General features: G+C 41.6%; 1 protein-coding gene across 10 annotated transcripts; it reads right to left on the reverse strand.

Annotated features, from left to right (window-relative positions):
* Nucleotides 1-1239: 1239 nt before the first annotated feature.
* Nucleotides 1240-18237, reverse strand: LOC100330554 (gamma-aminobutyric acid receptor subunit rho-1). 10 transcript variants are annotated; one of them, XR_015513984.1, is made up of 12 exons: nucleotides 18180-18237; nucleotides 14185-14222; nucleotides 10477-10527; nucleotides 8650-8756; nucleotides 7225-7292; nucleotides 6015-6238; nucleotides 5000-5082; nucleotides 4715-4855; nucleotides 4292-4444; nucleotides 3904-4100; nucleotides 2903-3724; nucleotides 1974-2239 (listed from the first exon to the last, which is right to left on the reverse strand). XR_015513984.1 is itself a non-coding variant. In XM_087291248.1 (12 exons), exons 2-12 carry the CDS (start codon nucleotides 14187-14189, stop codon nucleotides 3428-3430), a joined length of 1554 nt encoding a protein of 517 aa, XP_087147374.1. In that variant the 5' UTR covers nucleotides 14190-14222; nucleotides 18180-18237; the 3' UTR covers nucleotides 2372-3427. The 10 variants fall into 10 exon arrangements, 8 of the variants coding, with proteins under 8 accessions (XP_087147374.1, XP_087147375.1, XP_087147377.1 ...); XM_087291248.1 differs by lacking the exon at nucleotides 1974-2239 and adding an exon at nucleotides 12759-12986 and having other exon boundaries at nucleotides 2372-3724; XM_087291249.1 differs by lacking the exon at nucleotides 1974-2239 and adding an exon at nucleotides 12759-13879 and having other exon boundaries at nucleotides 2372-3724.
* Nucleotides 18238-18426: the final 189 nt, after the last annotated feature.

Below are 18426 nucleotides of genomic sequence, written 5' to 3' on the forward strand. Positions count from 1 at the left end.
GACAGCTGCTGTTCTCCTCTTTGGTTTGATTAATTTCCTCATTATGAACTACCCCAAAGAACTGAAACACATCTTTGACACTATTCAGAAAGTGTTTATTGGTCTTGATCCTCAGTGCTCAGCAAGAGTCCAGTCTTTCAAAAACTAAATGCATTGGTTTGTACACTGAAATTGTGTTACTCTGGTGTTGTCACCAAACTTAAATTCAGTTTTGATTTTACATTTTCAAATTTTAAAAACATCCATTTCCCACCAATTGATTGATTGGCTGTTGTGTTCAAGCGCTCAACATAAATGACTGTGATTGGCTGAGAAGTTCACCATTTCACTGCTCTTCACTGATGTTCATGGAGTGCAAACACAGACACACACACACACACACACACACACACACACACACACACACACACACACACACACACACACACACACACACACACACACACACACACACACACACACACACACACACACAAACTGGAGTGTTTCAAAACGTCGCATAGTCGATCCATCAGCGTAACACTTGTGTCAGCTTATACACAGAGCAGTTGATCAATGTGAAATTCTTAAGTGTCCCTGTGTCTGTGGTTACACTCAGTAAACAGCAGTGAGTTTGGTGAACTGATGATCTTCACGCCCAATCAGTGTTTTCTGTTGAGCATGTGAACACAATGACAATATAACAGTGTTTAAAACATGGTCAACAACGCTCAAATGTTAGCAGGAAATGGACGTTTTTAAAATTATAGAACTGATGGGTAACAAAATTAAAATATCGTGACAAAACTAATTACTCTTGCACTTTGAAGAAAATGTTGATAGTGCAAGCTTTTGAAATATTTCTTTTGCTTAACTCGAGCACTTAAAAGGCAATACAGGATTTGAGGATTTACCTTTTTGTTGCCTCTTTTCCTTCTCTGGACTGCAGTACATTTCATTTGGACAGAAAGCTGTTTGCAGAATTGTCAATAAATATATTCTTTGATATTGTGTTTTATAGTGTGTTTTGTAATCTCTTAACTTCATACTCAGAGTCATACAGGTATTTGTTTGAGAAGCACAGATATAAGATTTCCATAAAATTATGAATTAAAAGAAAAAGATTAAATCAGCTTAAAAAATTAAGGCAACCAGCTGCACAGCTTTGAGTTAACTGAACTTCTGTAAGTTGTGCCAACTCATTTATTACAGTTTACTCAACCCCTGTTTAATTTTAGGCAAACTCATAATGACAAGTTAGATGAACTTAGGCTTGAAAGTTGTCATGACTTAAACCAGCCATTTCAGTCAACTTAAAAAAATAATTTGCACAACTTCAACCACTGAAGTTGAGTAAACTCAAAATTTCTTTGCAGCCGGTTGCTTTAAAATTTTAAGTTTACTCAACCTTTTATTTTTTACAGTGTGCATATATTTACATAAATAAATAAAGAAATGTCATGCAGTAAAACTGTAGAGGAGACGTTACCCAGATAACATTCTCACAACGTCTCAGCAACGTTCTCCAAAGTTACGAACAAAAAAACATTCATTCATTCATTCATAGTAGTGTTTCAGCATAACGTTATTCTACTATTTTTAAATATTACATTTAAAAGGTAAAAATCATTCCCATAATGTTTGCACAATAATAACGTTTGGGAAATATGAGTGAACGGTGCTGCATTTCTGTGGAGATCCCAGAGTAGCCGTCATGGCCAGCGGCAGACTGGCCATAGGGAGCACTGGGACATTTCTTGTTGGCCTGACGGTCTATCTGGCCTGCCGTCTTACCAAATATTGTAATATAATGATTTATAGTAAATATTAATGTGGAATATTGTGACAAAACCTCCCCAATCCTAACCTCAGAACCATTCAAATACAGTGTTGGCAGCATAATCTGAAGGGTAGGATCAAATGTCAGGACAGCGGGTCTAGTAAAGCTCCAGCATGTGTGTTTAGATGGAGCAAGTTTACTACACAGAGTCGTATTTCACTGATAATCAACGCAAAAATAATGCTTCAAATATGCGTTGGTTTAAATAGTCGATGGTTACTGATGCTGGGGTCGCTGTAGTAAAAGCTGCACGTGAAATTACAATATAGTAACAGGGTTTTCACCTCTAAACAATAGTCATTCATTCATTTACCTTTAGCTTAGTCACTTATTCATCAGGGGTCACCACAGCGGAATGAACCACCAACTTATCCAGTATATGGTTTACACAGTGGATGCCCTTTCCGCTGCAACCCAGTACTGGAAAACACCCATACACACTCATTCACACTCACATTGTGGATCCATCAGCACCAATTCAAGTTGGGAATTTCTCAACTCTTCAAGCATCAATGGAAGCGTCAGCCAATCAGATCGCTTTATGCAAATACCCCAGCTCAGACAGTAGCTGATTGTGGATTAATTTCATTGGCTGACGCTGCTAAGACGATCATGTCAGCCTCATCTTCAAACACGCCCTCCATCAAATGTTGACGCTGAAGCCCCGTGTGAATTACAGGATCATCCGTGAGTTACAGGATCATCAAACACTGAACAGCAGGTCAGCCCAGCTCTGAGGACTCAAGCCTTCAAAACCGTTCAGTCCAATCTTTGGGGAAAAATAAATAATCATTCTGTTAGAACTTGAAATGGTACACATGATAAAATGTCACGGTGGCGCAGTGGGTAGCACGATCGCCTCACAGCCAGAAGGTCATTGGTTTGAGACTCGGTTGTGTGGAGTTTGCATGTTCTCCCCGTGTTGGCGTGGGTTTCCTCCAGTTTCCCCCACAGCCCAAACACATGCGCTATAGAGGAACCGATCAACTAAACTAACCTAAAAGTGTATGTGTGTGTGTGTGTGTGGGTGTTTTCCAGTGTTGGGTTGCAGCTGGAAGAGCATCTGCTGCATAGAATATGTGCTGGATAAGTTGGCGGTTCATTCCGCTGTGGTGACCCCTGATGAATAAAGGGAGTAAGCTGAAAAGAAACAGAATGAATGAGGCAATAAAGCGGAGAGCCACAGACACAAACAGCACAGTAACATCACACACATCCTCAAATGCGCCTGTCATGGGGCTTCAACATCACTGGGATCCAATTTTAACATCAGGAAATTATAAAAATATGAGGGTGGACACACGATACCTGCACACGCTTCTTTCCAAACAGCTGACGTAGATCATTGGTGCCCTTTAAAACACGAGGCGCTCATCCCCGATGTGAGCGTAATGATCCCACACGTCCATCAGGCGTGTGCTGACATGGGAAACCGCCGTGTGTGTGAACGGCCCCTAACAGACCCGTCCTCTGATTTCCCAGCATGAGTGGATTGTTGATGAGCAGCGAGTCGTTTACACGCAGATCTCCCAGAGATGAGTCCAGTAGAAAAGAAACCTGAAGGTCAGCGTGTCGTCCTGAAGGCGGAGCGAGCGCGGCGTCCGGTGGTTATGAGTAGATGGACCAGTACACGATGTTGAAGAGCGAGTACGCGGCTGGAAAGATCACGCGCGAGTACTTGTCTATGGCGTGGGTGTCGATCCAGATGTTGACGTATCCGCGTGTGGTCTTGACCCGGCTGTTCCTCTGGCTGTCGGACAGGCTGAGCTGGGCCAGGATCCGCTCCTGCCGCCCGCCGTTCTCCGGCAGCCCGTAGGTGCCCGTGGTGTTGGGGTCCACGTCGCTGTAGCAGGTGGTCATCATCATGTCCTCGTCCGGGTTCGCTATTCCACACGTGCAGGGCAACTGCAGCGGTACAACACAAACACAGACGCGTCACGCTCGCCAATAATCAATTACATGTGATCGAGTGTTCAGAGTTTGGCTTTAATGAACCTGCAACATCTGGAGAACACGTGCGTGTACACATCTCTGCATTAATACACCCTCAGTCCTGAGATCAGGGATAAATGCAGCAGTCTTACTTGATTCCTGAGTTTCCTCTCCCGGCGCTCCTGAACCGTGGTCAGGTAGTTGACGGCGGCGTACTCGATGACGGAGAGGAAGACGAAGACGAAGCTGACCCACAGGTAGATGTCCACCGCTTTGATGTAGGAGACTCTGGGCATGGAGGCGTTGACTCCGGTGATGATGGTGGACATGGTGAGGACTGTGGTGATGCCTGCGGGAACACACACACACACACACACGCTTCACTGGAGGATCATGGCTTGACTATTTCCATTTCCCATCGTATTATTTCCAGTGTGTCGTCTAGAAGATGCTTCTTGCTCTGACAATGTTTGGACATCTAGACTGGAACAACACTACACCTGTAGGAAAGGCATTGTTTGGGTGTGCTGTTTGTCCTACCCAGAGGAACTCTTGCAGGAACGGCTCTGCGGTCGATCCAGAAGGACACCCAGGACAGCATGACCATCAGCGTCGCCGGGAAATACGTTTGCAGCAGGAAGAAGAAGACGTGTCGGCGCAGAGTGAAGTGAATGTAGAGCCGATTATACCAGCCTGCAAAACACACACACACACTGAAGCTCTGCAGTGTTCACAGCACACACACACACACACACACACACACTAACCCTCACACACACATTCATATCCGGCAGATCCTCTGATCAGCATTGATGATCACCTACTGAAAGGTTTTTCCATAACGTCTGCACATCTCTGTGTTTCCCTGAAGCATTGTATACACTGATGATCCAAAATCACAGCAGGAGGATGAAGACTGAACTGGAGGATCTGCACATGAACTCTGACATGCTGACGTGTTACCTGTGCTGCTGTAGAACGCCAGCTTGGTGGTGGTGTGGAACTTCTGGATGAAGAACTGGGACAGAGAGATCCTGTCGTCTGTGTTCAGAGACTCGTTGCCTTTCTTCCAGTAAAGCATGAGATCGTCATCAGTGTACGCGTCTGAGAACACAACACACACTCATCACACACACTGCCTCTGAACACTCATGACCTGTGTGTGTGTGTGTGTGTGTGTGTGTGTGTGTGTGTGTGTGTGTGTGTGTGTGTGTGTGTGTGTGTGTGTGTGTGTGTCTGTGTACGTACAGCTCTCGATCTCCAGTGAGCAGGTCTGTGTGTCCAGAGGGAAGCGGCTCAGGTCCATGTTGCACATCGCAGTGACCGTCACCCTATAATAACAACACAACACACACAGCAGCACTCATCAGGGGTCAGTCCAGAGCTGATATTCACAAAACATCTCAATGCTGAAAGCAGCTCCTGACTCACAGGTTCAGCAATACTCCTGACCTGCTCAGTTTTGGTGATTTCACAGCTGAATCAGTGAAGAGCTGTGCTCATCTGTTTTCAGAATCTGCCTGTGTCTTGTCGACTGACATCAGCTCTGTCTATGAAAACACTGCGCCTCAATCATTCATTCAGTGCTTTCCAGCTTAATCCCTTTTTTAATCTGGGGCCGCCACAGTGGAATGAACCACCAACTTATCCAGCATATACTTTCATGCAGCGGATGCCCTTCCAGCTGCAACCCATCACTGGGTGCATGCATACATACACTCTTAGCATTCATTCATTCATTTTCTTGCCGGCTTAGTCCCTTTATTAATCTGGGGTCGCCACAGTGCAATGAACCGCCAACTTATCCAGCACGTTTTTACGCAGCGGATTTCTTTCCAGCTGCAACCCATCACAGGGAAGCATCCATACACTGTCAGCATCTGAATGATATTTCACACTGCTGTTCCCCTGTGTTGTGAACAGAGATGACGGCATCTCTGACATGTTAATAATCCTCTTAAAGACTGCTCATGTAAAAGGTAATCCGCGGAGCTGCGCTTCAGTGTTATTTATTTCTGTCTTCTGCTGAAACTGGCAATACACATCTAACCTGTGTTTACAAGAGACAGTTCCCCCAAAACATGATCAGAATGAGTCTCCTTCCTCTCTGGAAAACATCATCATTTATTTTTGAGTAATGCTGATTTCCACACTGCTGGTTTTTCCTGTGGATGTGAATGTCAGATTCTGCTGCTTGTTACAAGGAGAACGTGACTTTATCTGGGCTAGTACAGTGTGTGTGTGTGTGTGTGTGTGTGTTCACCTGAGACTGTAGAGCACGTTTCCGTCTGGATACACTCGCAGCATCACGTTGTCTGTTGTGGTGTCGTGGATGAAGGATCTTTTGGAGTGGACGAAGAACATGTCGGGCACCCAGATCTTCTTGACCAGGCGGCTGTCGAAGGTCATGCTCTGGTTGTTGGTGCTGGGGAAGGACAGGCGCTCGTCTTTCCAGTAATGCCGCAGATATAGAGTCATGGTGAAGTCCTGACGGCAAACACACACACACACACACACACACACATTACTAAAACATCAGAGATGACGAGGGACACCACAATATACTAATGAATGATTAATACACACATTCCTCCTTACTCCAGAATAATAATAGTTACAAACATTACATCTGACCTGTGGAGGGCAGTGCTGTCTCACATGAACAATACTGCAAGAGAACACTCAGTGATTTAGAGCCGTCCTACTGTAAACTACTGCTGTGGTGATTCGACAGTCGCTGTGTTAACAACAACTATAGTAATCGATCTGTTGTGGTGATTCTACAGTTGCTATGGTAACACAACAACTATAGTAACTGATCTGTTGTGGTGATTCTACAGTTGCTATGGTAACACAACAACTATAGTAACTGATCTGTTGTGGTGATTCTACAGTTGCTATGGTAACACAACAACTATAGTAACTGATCTGTTGTGGTGATTCTACAGTTGCTATGGTAACACAACAACTATAGTAACTGATCTGTTGTGGCGATTCTACAGTTGCTATGGTAACACAACAACTATAGTAATCAATCTGTTGTGGTGATTCTACAGTTGCTATGGTAACACAACAACTATAGTAATCAATCTGTTGTGGTGATTCTACAGTTGCTATAGTAACACAACCACTATAATAACTGGTTTGTTGCAGTTATATCAGCAGTAATATATGTAGATGAATGAGAGTGTAAAATAGCAGGAAATGTGCTGCAGTTTACTCCAAGGTTTCTGTAGCGTAATATTCAACACCAACACACACACTATAGAGCTCTGCAGACCATCACACACATGCAGAGGAGACACTTTTACACACTGTAGCAGGAAAGATGAAGATCCTGTTTAATGTCAATCAAAGCATGAATAAACGGAGGAAAATAGAATCAGAAAACACAACAAGCTGTGGATAGACGGTGTTTAATGACTGTGCTGATGGTGTCAGTAATGCTGCTGCTGCTGCTGTGCTTCTCTCACCATGTCCACCTCAGAGATGGTGTCCAGACTCTCCACCTGCACATCCACACCCACGGGGATCGGCGGACCTGCGGACACACAGGGTGACTGTGAGACTGAAGATCAGTGATGATGAAGATGATGATGAATTATGATGGTGGTACAGGTGAAATGGTGGCTCAGTGGTCAGCACTGTCACCTCACAGCAAGAAGGTCACTGGTTTGAGTCTCGGCTGGGTCAGTTGATGTTTCTGTGTGGAGTTTGCATGTTCTCCCCATGTTGGCGTGGGTTTCCTCCAGGTGAACCAGTTTCCCCCACTCTAATAGGAGAATTTACTAACTAAATTGGCCATAGTGTTTGAGTTTGTGTGAGTGTGTGTGTGCGTGAATGTGTATGGGTGTTTCCCAGTACTAGGTTACAGCTGGATGGGCATCCACTGTGTAAATTATATGCTGGAATAGTTGCCAGTTCATTCCGCTGTGGTCGATGATGATGATGATGATGTATTTTTGTGATGAAGATTATCATGAAGATGAATATTTTTCCGCCAATTTGAAACATTGATCAGTTCATTTTTTTATTTAAATGAGGACGAATTGACATTTAGACTAGCTGCAAAATATGTATACACCCTACACACCATAAGAAATGGTTAATATAAATTTGTGTATCTTATTTAAATAATTTAAACTTTTTACTATTATTATTATATTTATCAAATGTATTGTTTTGTGTGTGTGTGTGTGTCATTATATCTTATCTGTATTACTATTAATTTTTCAATGGTTTTAATATGTTTCATATTTGCAGTGCTTTGGCAATACTGTACTTAATGTCATGCCAATAAAGCAACTTGAACTTGAATTATTTTTAATGTTGATGAAGATGATGATGGAGTCTCTCTCTCTCTCTCCCTCTCTGTCTGTCTCTCTCTCTCTCTCTCTCTCTCTCTCTCTCTCCCTCTCTGTCTGTCTCTCTCTCTCTCTCTCTCTCTCTCTCTCTCTCTCTCTCGCTGAAGCAGACAGGATTATCTCTGCTGTGTTTGTGGCCTATTTTAGGCTCACCATCAAACACAAGTGGGTCAGGATCAGCCGCAGCACTGCCTCCTCACATCTGGACAGCAGTGTGTGTGTGTGTGTGTGTGTGCGCACGCATGTGTGTGTGTGTGTTTATTATAGTCAAATATTCTTTCATTAAAATAAGAAGAGTTCATTTGCATGATTAATAACTCAACATTAGTCATTTCCTGGCTGTTCATAGTGTAGAGTAAACTGCAGAACACATCCTCTCTGGAGATCCAGATGTTTTCAATCAAACACACATTTCTGGAAAATTCTAAAATAGTGCTAAAAACATCTGTCAATCAATCAATCAATCAATATCTATCTATCTATCATCTATCTATCTGTCTGTCCATCTCTCCTTCATGAGCAGTTGTCGCTCACCGCCGAATGCCGGCCTCATGGTGAAGTCGTGGTCATCAATCCTCAGCAGCTGCTCTGATTTGGTCATGGGAGACTTCGTCATGTCTGGACTTCTTCTGAAGATCGGGCTGAAATCGTGAACAGATGAAACTGTGGTGAACTGCAGCTCAGTGCACAATCATCTCACAGAACAGCAAACTTATAACACAATACATTTATTATAGGTGCTGGATTCCTCTTAAGCACTGCTCACCTTATCTGCAACACAAGCAGCTCATTATAGAACTGCAGGAACATTTCAGGCTGTTTGCATGAGTTATCTTTAAACTGGAATGATAATCAGCTGATTTACAGTAAACTCAACACATTACTATGTAAAAGGCTTCAAAATAATAGGAGACATTTAATTCTGTTACTGCTGCTGTTTAATTTATTGTGAATTTTTTTAAGCTGTAGCAGATTTGGTGAGTACAGTTGACGATAACGGATTTGACGATAACGGATTTGACGATAACGGAGTTGACAATAACAGAGCTGACGATAACAGAGCTGACGATAACAGAGCTGACGATAACAGAGTTGACGAATACTGAATTGACGATAACAGAGTTGACGAATACTGAGTTGACGATAACAGAGTTGACGAATACTGAGTTGACGATAACAGAGTTGACGATAACAGAGTTGACGAATACTGAGTTGACGAATACTGAGTTGACGAATACTGAGTTGACAATAACAGAGTTGACGAATACTGAGTTGACGATAACAGAGTTGACCGTAACGGAGTAGACGATAACAGAGTTGACGATAACAGAGTTGACCGTAACGGAGTTGACGTTAACAGAGTTGACAATAACAGAGTTGACGAATACTGAGTTGACAATAACAGAGTTGACGAATACTGAGTTGACGATAACAGAGTTGACCGTAACGGAGTAGACGATAACAGAGTTGACGATAACAGAGTTGACGAATACTGAGTTGACGATAACAGAGTTGACGATAACAGAGTTGACGAATACTGAGTTGACGATAACAGAGTTGACGATAACAGAGTTGACAAATACTGAGTTGACAAATACGGAGTTGACGAATACGGAGTTGACGAATATTGAGTTGACGATAACAGAGTTGACGATAACAGAGTTGACAAATACTGAGTTGACGAATACTGAGTTGACGAATATTGAGTTGACGATAACAGAGTTGACGATAACAGAGTTGACGAATACTGAGTTGACGATAACAGAGTTGACGATAACAGAGTTGACGAATACTGAGTTGACCGTAACGGAGTTGACCGCAATAACAGAGTTGACGATAACAGAGTTGACGATAACAGAGTTGACGATAACAGAGTTGAAAATAACAGAGTTGACGATAACAGAGCTGACGATAACAGAGCTGACGATAACAGAGTTGACGATAACAGAGCTGACGATAACAGAGTTGACGATAACAGAGTTGACGATAACAGAGTTGACGATAACAGAGCTGACGATAACAGAGCTGACGGTACAGTTAGACAGTCAAAAACAGATTACTGAATTAATATTTCCAAGACAAAATGTCCCTAAATGCACATATAAACATGACTTATAGAGACAGCTGGATATAAGTGTTCATTCGAAATGTTTGGTTTTTGAAAACTAATTATAGAATTATCTTGGAGATGAGAAATGTTCCTGCATTTCTAGAATCCTCCGTAAGCTGCTTTGAATGAAACATCCCACATCATACAGCACTTACAGAAACAGCAGCTTCAAGATGAACATCCCACCCCAAAATATAAGAGATATCTGTTATATCATTGTTAATTAAAGATCAGCCTGAACGCCACTGCACCTGCCAGACTTGTGGTTTCCTCCATCCACACGTGTGGTTTCTCTCCGCAACCTGTGAGGAGAGTGAGAAACTACATCTCAATCTGTGTTTACCCACAATTCCTGCAGTGAACATGACTGAATGTGCCTTCACTACTGTCAGTTCATCACGCTGTGTGGCTTTAATCCAGCAGCCATTCATTTCATTAATCAGGGGATGCCACAGAGGAATGAATCGCCAACTATTCCAGCATATGTTTTACACAGCGGATGCCCTTCTAGCTGCAACCCAGTACTGGGAAACCCCCATACACACTCATTCACACACACTCATACACTACGGCCAGTGTAGTTGATCAGTTCCCCTATAGTGCATGTGTTTGGACTGTGGGGGAAACCGGAGCACCCGGAGGAAACCCACGCCAACACGGGGAGAACATGCAAACTCCACACAGAAACACCAACTGACCCAGCCGAGACTCAAACCAGCGACCTTCTTGCTGTGAGGCCACAGTGTGACACCACTGAGCCTCCATGCTGCACTTGGAGTATTTATATGTGATATGTGTGATTCACTGCTGGTCACGTCAATAAATCCAGTAACCAACACAGCCTTACTGATCTGAGAACTGTAGTCTGCTAGGGTTTTGAAGGGGTCGCTGAGGATTTTGGATGTTAAAATAGGGGTCAGACAGCATCACGTAACCGTCACAACAACAGCAATGGCGGATTACAGTGTGTGCTGTAGAAGACACAGAGCTTACAGCTTTACTACAGAGCATTCATGAAGCCTCTCCAGCAGTGTTGTGTACAGCGCCGGTTCATGAGCTGCTCCACATCTCAGAGAATTACAGCACCACACGCTGCTCTGGCATGTACAGCACTGTCGCCTCACTGCAAGAAGGTCTCTGGTTTGAGTCTCGGCTGGGTCAGTTGGTGTTTCTGTGTGGAGTTTGCATGTTCTCCCCGTGTTGGTGTGGGTTTCCTCCGGGTGCTCCGGTTTCCCCCACAGTCCAAACACATGCGCTATAGGGGAACTGACCAACTACACTGGCCATAGTGTATGAGTGTGTGTGTATGGGTGTTTCCCAGTGATGGGTTGCAGCTGATAGCGTAAAATGAGGATATTTTTAAAGAAATCAGTGTGAATGCTAAAGAATGCGTTTCTAATAGAGTTTTAATCTTGTTTCTAGTCCAAATATGTCAAATCCTCATATCTATATTTCTCTGGACGAGCAGCACAAACGGTTTTATTTTCAGAAACAGAATGAGAAAATGAGGAGAGTTTTTCATTCAAGCAAGCAGAGTAATCTGACAATGGGGGAAGCAGATCACTGTTACTTTATTCTCCCCTTGGCAGATTATTCTGCTTGTTTTCAGGTAAACTCTCTTCATCTTGACTCATTATTTCTGAAGGCAAGTCAACATGTTCAGCTTGTCTAGAGAATGCTTCTGGACTTTTAGATATTTGCGCTAGAAACAGGACAGGAGCTCTGAGTAGGAACAGCTTGATTGGCAGTGAAGCATCGCTGTGTGTCTTTCTCCAAGCCGAGTGGAAGGCTTCACAGACACTGATCAGGATATGGAGGCTGATAAGATTCTCCATATGCTGTGTCTGAAGGCAATGAAGAGGCTTCTGCACTCACGAGACTCCACAGATCCAGCAGAATATTGCACATTTACATTTAGCAGACGCTCTAATCCAGAGCAAATGAGGAGGAAATACACACAAGAAGGGCTACTGACACTGGAACAAATGCGTTTCTGACTCAGAGTTTCTGTCTTGTTTCAAGCCCAAATATCCACGAACTCTTAAATCAAGAAGCTTTCTCTAGACAAGCAGAACATACAGTGCTGTCCTCTGAACTAACCAGAGTCCAAATGAAGACAGAGGTTCTCATTAAAACAAGCAGAACAGCCTGACAATGAGGGAAGCAAACCAAAAGTGTTGACCTGAGCTGAAATTGATGGATGGATGGATGGATGGATGGATGGATAGATGGATGGACAGATGGATGGACGGAGGACGGACAGACAGACAGACAGACAGACAGACAGACAGACGGATGGATGGATGGATGGACGGACGGACGGAAAGACAGACGGATGGACGGATGGATGGATGGATGGATGAATGGATGGATGGATGGATAAAATAAACATGCTAAAGTAATCCACAGATCTTCATGGTTGTTTGATGCTTGCTTTTTGATGAACAGGATGTGAGCCGAGTAAGCGGCGTGTGTGTCTGCAGTGTAGGAATGAGCCTCAGGGATGGTGGTTGGCTGTGGTCAGGGTGTTTACCTGCTCTGCTTGTAGGTCTCCAGTTTCTGTCCTGGTTTTGGTGCCGATCTCCCCGAGACGCCCAGCAGACCCACACAGAAGAAAACGAGCACCGTCTCCATCTGCATGGTGCACACACTCACACACACACACAGGTCCTCACAGCGCTCTGGAACCCGGACGAGCCCCCACTCCGCAGCCGGACCCCATGGCTTCTGCTCCGCTCGCTCGCTCTGCTTAATCTGCACGCTGGGAAAAACAATTTGGACTAAACCCATAAATCCCTGCGCGTCAGATGGCACAGATCTGATCCTGCGGCGCTGAATCTGCTCTGTTTGCCATGCGCCGCCCCGAACCAATTCTCCTAATGATGGTGTGTTTGGCATTTGCATTTGCATGGCCAGGTCAGTCGTGTGGAGGATCAACTTCATGACTGTATGCTCTGCAGAAACTGCTTTACTTACTCAGAGTTTCTGTCTTGTGTTTGGTCCAAATATCTTTCAATTCTTTAAGAAAGAAGCATTCTCTAGACCAGCACAGCATATTAAAATCCCCAGTCCAGCGCACCTGAAATATAAGTGAAAAAGCCTTTATTGAGATGACTATTGCTGTAAAACAGCAGGATTGTGCAGCGCACTTGTGAAACTCAGTATTTCAATGGTAATAAAGGCTTTTAAACTTTTATCCTCCTCCTCGAATGCCTTGGAGGTCTGATCTTTTAGAAATCTTTAGATATTTGGACCAGAAACAAGATTAAAAACTCTAAGAAGATCAATTTTTGCAGTGTAGAAATGAACTGAAATGGTTCTGAAGTGTTGTGTTGGATCAAGACATCGAGAGCCCCTTTCTCTGTGGACACAACCTGCCCTCTGTGTGGTTCAGATCAATGCAGTGTCCAGAACCCCTTCAGACGCTCCAGATTTCTGCTTCTGGATGACTGATTGACTGATTGACTACACGTGTTGAGCGCTGTGGCAGATGTCTGACAGACTCCACTGCGGCAGGATCTGTTTTATTTTAAGATGTTTCTCTCTGCCTCACGGGTCTGCATGTGTTTCCAGGCTCAGGCTCCATCTTTAAACACTCCCTCATTCACATTAACACGCGTGTGTTGGGGTTCACAGTAGCCGTTTTCAAGCTTCCTATAATGTGTTGAGCAGAGAAACTGGCGTGAATGCAGCTGAGCAGATGACACACACGCACATCACTGAGCAGATGACACACACACATCACTGAGCAGATGACACACACACACATCACTGAGCAGATGACACACACACACATCACTGAGCGGATGACACACACACATCACGGAGATGTCTGTTTGATGTTTGTGTTTACACAAATCTACTAGACATCAGTAAAAAGTCATTTGTGTCGTGAAGTGAATATTTTCAAAGTTCTCAAAAGTGTGAATACTTTAAAAAACATTAAATAATCGAATTACCTCATTTAAAACAAATAAGTTCTGCGTTTAATCAGGATCTGTCCACATCCAATAGTATGATCCTGCACAACTGGAGTAGCTGCACTCTCAGGACCGCATGTTTAGGACCGCATTTTTAGGACCCTAGTTTTTTGCGGAAGCGCCACCTACCGGATTGGATGACATAGTGAAACTGCATTTCTAAGACCCGTTTTGTAACTGCGCCACCTACCGAATTGGATTATATAGCGGAAACTTTCAGGCACTTTTATTACAGAGGTTAAAGTGTAAAAAGCTTGCTTTAAGTAACTATTTTAAAATGAAACAAATGAATTTACACCTAAAATATAAATGAATAATTAGAGTTGAGTGCCTTAAAAGTCTTAAATTCCTTGAAAAATACTGTATATTGATGAACCCCATTACATTGAACTAATTAGCTCAGTATTAAGGAAAATAAATTGAAATCAAATGGGATCAGCATTTGCAGTTACTAATTTAAAACCAGGTTGTAAAGGTTTTAGAGAGACAAGACGCAAGGATGATTCAAGAATGTACATTTATATAAATATCCACACTTTTATTTTTAATAATGCAATTCAACCACAAAAATGACCCCACTGTTTATTCAGTTGCTGCATTCAGACTGGCTGTAGACTTTAGCTCCTGTGAATGAGAGTGAAGAAGAAAGTTCAAGTATATATATATATATATATACACACATATATACATATAAATACATACATATAAATACACACATATATATATATATATATATATATATATATATATATATATATATACATATACATATACACATATACATATATATATATATATATATATATATATATATTTATATATATATATATTTATATATATATACATACATACATACATACATATATATACATACACACTGGGGTAAATAAGTATTCAACAAGTTCCCATTTTTCTCAGAAAACATATTTCTAAAGGTGCTATTGACCTGAAAACCAAAGAAAAAAAATATATGAATAGAAAACAAATCTAATTACTTTACAAATTGTTATCAACATCTGGTGAAAATTTCAAGTCAACAGCACCTTTATAAATATGTTTTCTGAGAAAAATGGAAACGTGTTGAATATTTAATTCAATTTCAATTAATTTCATCTTTATTTCTAAAGCACTTTTACAATGTAGATTGTGTCAAAGCAGCTTAACATTTATTAAATTCAGTTCAGTTCAGTGTGGTTTAGTATTCACTGCTGAAAGTCCAAACACTAAAAAAAGCAAATCCATCGATGCACAGTTCCACAAGTCTTAAACCAAGCAAGCCAATGGCAGCATTGGAGGAACAAAACTTTACAAATTGATGAAAGTGAAGGAATAAACCTTGAGAGAAACTAGGCTCAGTTGGGCACAACCATTTCTCTTCTGGCCACACTTCACGTGCAGAGCTGCAGTCTAGGCGCTTGAGGCAAACATTGGGTGTCCATCGTGGAGAAGCTGCAGGTGTGAGTAGGTCACCAGCTGGTTTTCAGGCTGGACCACAGGGTCAATGTGGGCACTCATCTGTCACTGGGGTCTTTCATTAATCAATCTCATGCTCTCCACTTCTCCATGACCACCACAGCATCTGCTCATGATACGGTCTGTTTCAGGATTATGGATACATTTAGAAGTCCTCTATGGTGGCATCATCTCTTCACAGGTTACGATCTCTAGAGGCCTCTGGATGAATATCCCCAGGTGGAAATAGGGAACAAGGAAAATAATTAGCGCAGCTGCTGTTCATAGTGTATTTAAACAAGAGATATTAAATATCAAGACAAAAATGAAGTGCTAAGAGATAAAATAGCAGTTATATGAATAAACATGAAACGCACATGATTTATAACAAAATGTCTGGTGCATTAAGACAGCAAGAGTGTGTCCTCCAAGTGTTTTGTCAATCCCACTCACCCGCATAGAGCACATGGGGCAGCACAGTGGTTAGCACCGTCGCCTCACAGCAAGAAGGTTGCTGGTTCAAGCCCCGGCTGGGCCAGTGGTCATTTCTGTGTGGAGTTTGCATGTTCTCCCCATGTTCAAGTGTATGAGTGTAAATGGGTGTTTCCCAGTACTGGGTTGCAGCTGGAAGGGCATCCGCTGTGTAAAACATATGCTGGATAAGTTGGCGGTTCATTCTGCTGTGGCAACCCCTGATAAATAAGGGGACTAAGCCGAAAAAGAAAATGAATGAATATATATATATTCTTGAATATGTAAAACAATGTATATGAACTCAAAAGGTTAATCAATTGTTATGAAATTAAATTCAGATTAATATTTAATATAAGAGGTATAATAACAAACATTTGCTTTACAGTGTTAGCTATAATATATATATGTATATATATATATATATATATATATATATATATATATATATATATATATATATATATATATATATATATATATATTTCTGGCTTAAGCGTATGCACTGTTGGGAGAACCAAACAGGAAACTACTCCCAACTTCATATTTTTAAGTATATAAGAGCAATACCCACCTATTGAATGGTCTCTCTTCTTTCGTCAGTTGTTTGTAAATCTGTCTGTTAAATTCTTTTACTTCACTGAAATAGAGAACAATCACTGTTGAGTAAACATATATACCAGTAACAAAAAGGCTCTTTGAGCATTGTGCAAAATTAACCATATTCTGACCTGTAATGATAACCGTTACCAGAAAGAAAGACCTGCTCAGCATCATCCAAAGACCAGCTCCTCAAGACACCCAGAGGATGTACGATGGCCTATGAAAAAAAAAAAATTTAAATATGAACTAAAATACCACCACAGAACAGCAAATCATTTTACATGGGTTCATAAATGAGTAGCACCCAGCATGCAGTTTATATACTTATTTGGCCAGACATTCCTCTGGAAAATGAACACCACAGATAAGCTGCACTTCATCATAGATATGCTATAAACTCAAGAACACAGCTAGCATTTGTAACTGTATTTATAAACTGCTTATCAATGTCTATTAAATGTAGAGTTAATGCTAAACAAATAAAATATTAATAAATTAACTAGTTATTAAATGCTTAATAATTATTTATTTATAGTATGCAGATGTTATAAAGTGTTACTCAACAGTTTGCGATGAAAATATTCCTGTAGTTTGTTTTCTTTTCCTCCTACAATGAGCCTAAGCAATCCAATCATATTGGCCATCACTTCTTATTCGCCAGGTAAAACATACCTGATGATATAAATTAAAGATATGAGACTCTATATGGTTAAGACCTGCAGAATAAGCCTAACTTTCAGAATCTCATTCATCACTGTAAAACGATGACAAAACATCAGGCTAATAACACATACAGTATTGTGGGGCAAACAGGCAGTCAGCACAATTTTTAATGTGCTAATGTAATACAACGAATAACACGAATTCAGTAAAATATAGATAAATCTAAAACGCTTACATCAAACGTGCTTTTACCATCTTAGTTTAATGCATGAGTCACTAAGCACATTAGCCGTTAAGTCAACAAGCCATTAAATCAACAATATTTCATTAAACCATTGTCACGAGCTACGAACGTCGTATAATCAAACTAGAAAACGAACTCTAGAAAATTATTAACAGTTATAGCAGCTCTCACTCTGGCTGTGTAAAATTATCCATATTTATTATTATAATATTTTATTCTTCTTCTGGAAAAAAAATCGTCACGTAACATTTTTGTCCCAGACCCTTAAAAGTGGGGTAAATCATGCAGGCTAATCTGGCATTTCTGCATAAACTCACAGTATAAAACAGCAGCATTACAAAATAAACAAATACTTTAACAGTTTAAAATAAAACTTAATAGAAAAATCGGTACTTACACTTTCCTTGTCATCCGTGTCGTCCATTAGCGCATCCATGATCCAATCCGACAGGTAACGCTGTCACAAAAAACTAGGGTCCTAAAGATGCGGTCCTAAAAATGCGGTCCTGAGAGTGCAGCCACTCCAGTTGTGCAGGATTACCCTTCTCTCCACATGAGGTGTAGCGCAGCGCGCCACTGGGCGGCGTTCCTGATGTTTTGATTCGTCACGTGACAAGCAGAACGGTTAGAAAGTAACATCAGTAAATGTCCTGCTAAATTATTTATATCGACTAAACGTGTAATTCAATTGATAGTGTATCGGAGATCTTAATCTGTCGATTTTAAACGCAGCCTTGCCGCAGTTTTTATTCAAAGAGCGCTTGTTTTTAGGTGACTCTTATTCTGAC

The sequence above is a fragment of the Danio rerio genome, chromosome 17 (genome assembly GCF_052040795.2).
Source record: "Danio rerio strain M-AB ecotype USA chromosome 17, GRCz13ab, whole genome shotgun sequence".
NCBI classification, from domain to species: Eukaryota; Metazoa; Chordata; class Actinopteri; order Cypriniformes; family Danionidae; genus Danio; species Danio rerio.

Bases quoted from the DNA above. Each gene is read 5' to 3' on its own strand.
- LOC100330554 (XM_087291249.1), bottom strand. From the start codon at position 13,168: ATGAAGTTGATCCTCCACACGACTGACCTGGCCATGCAAATGCAAATG. The intron at 8,757-10,476 runs GTGCAGTGGCGT...TCACGATTTCAG, and splicing joins GGAAACCACAAGTCTGGCAG to CCCGATCTTCAGAAGAAGTC. The intron at 5,083-6,014 runs GTGAACACACAC...TTGTTATTATAG, and splicing joins AACGTGCTCTACAGTCTCAG to GGTGACGGTCACTGCGATGT.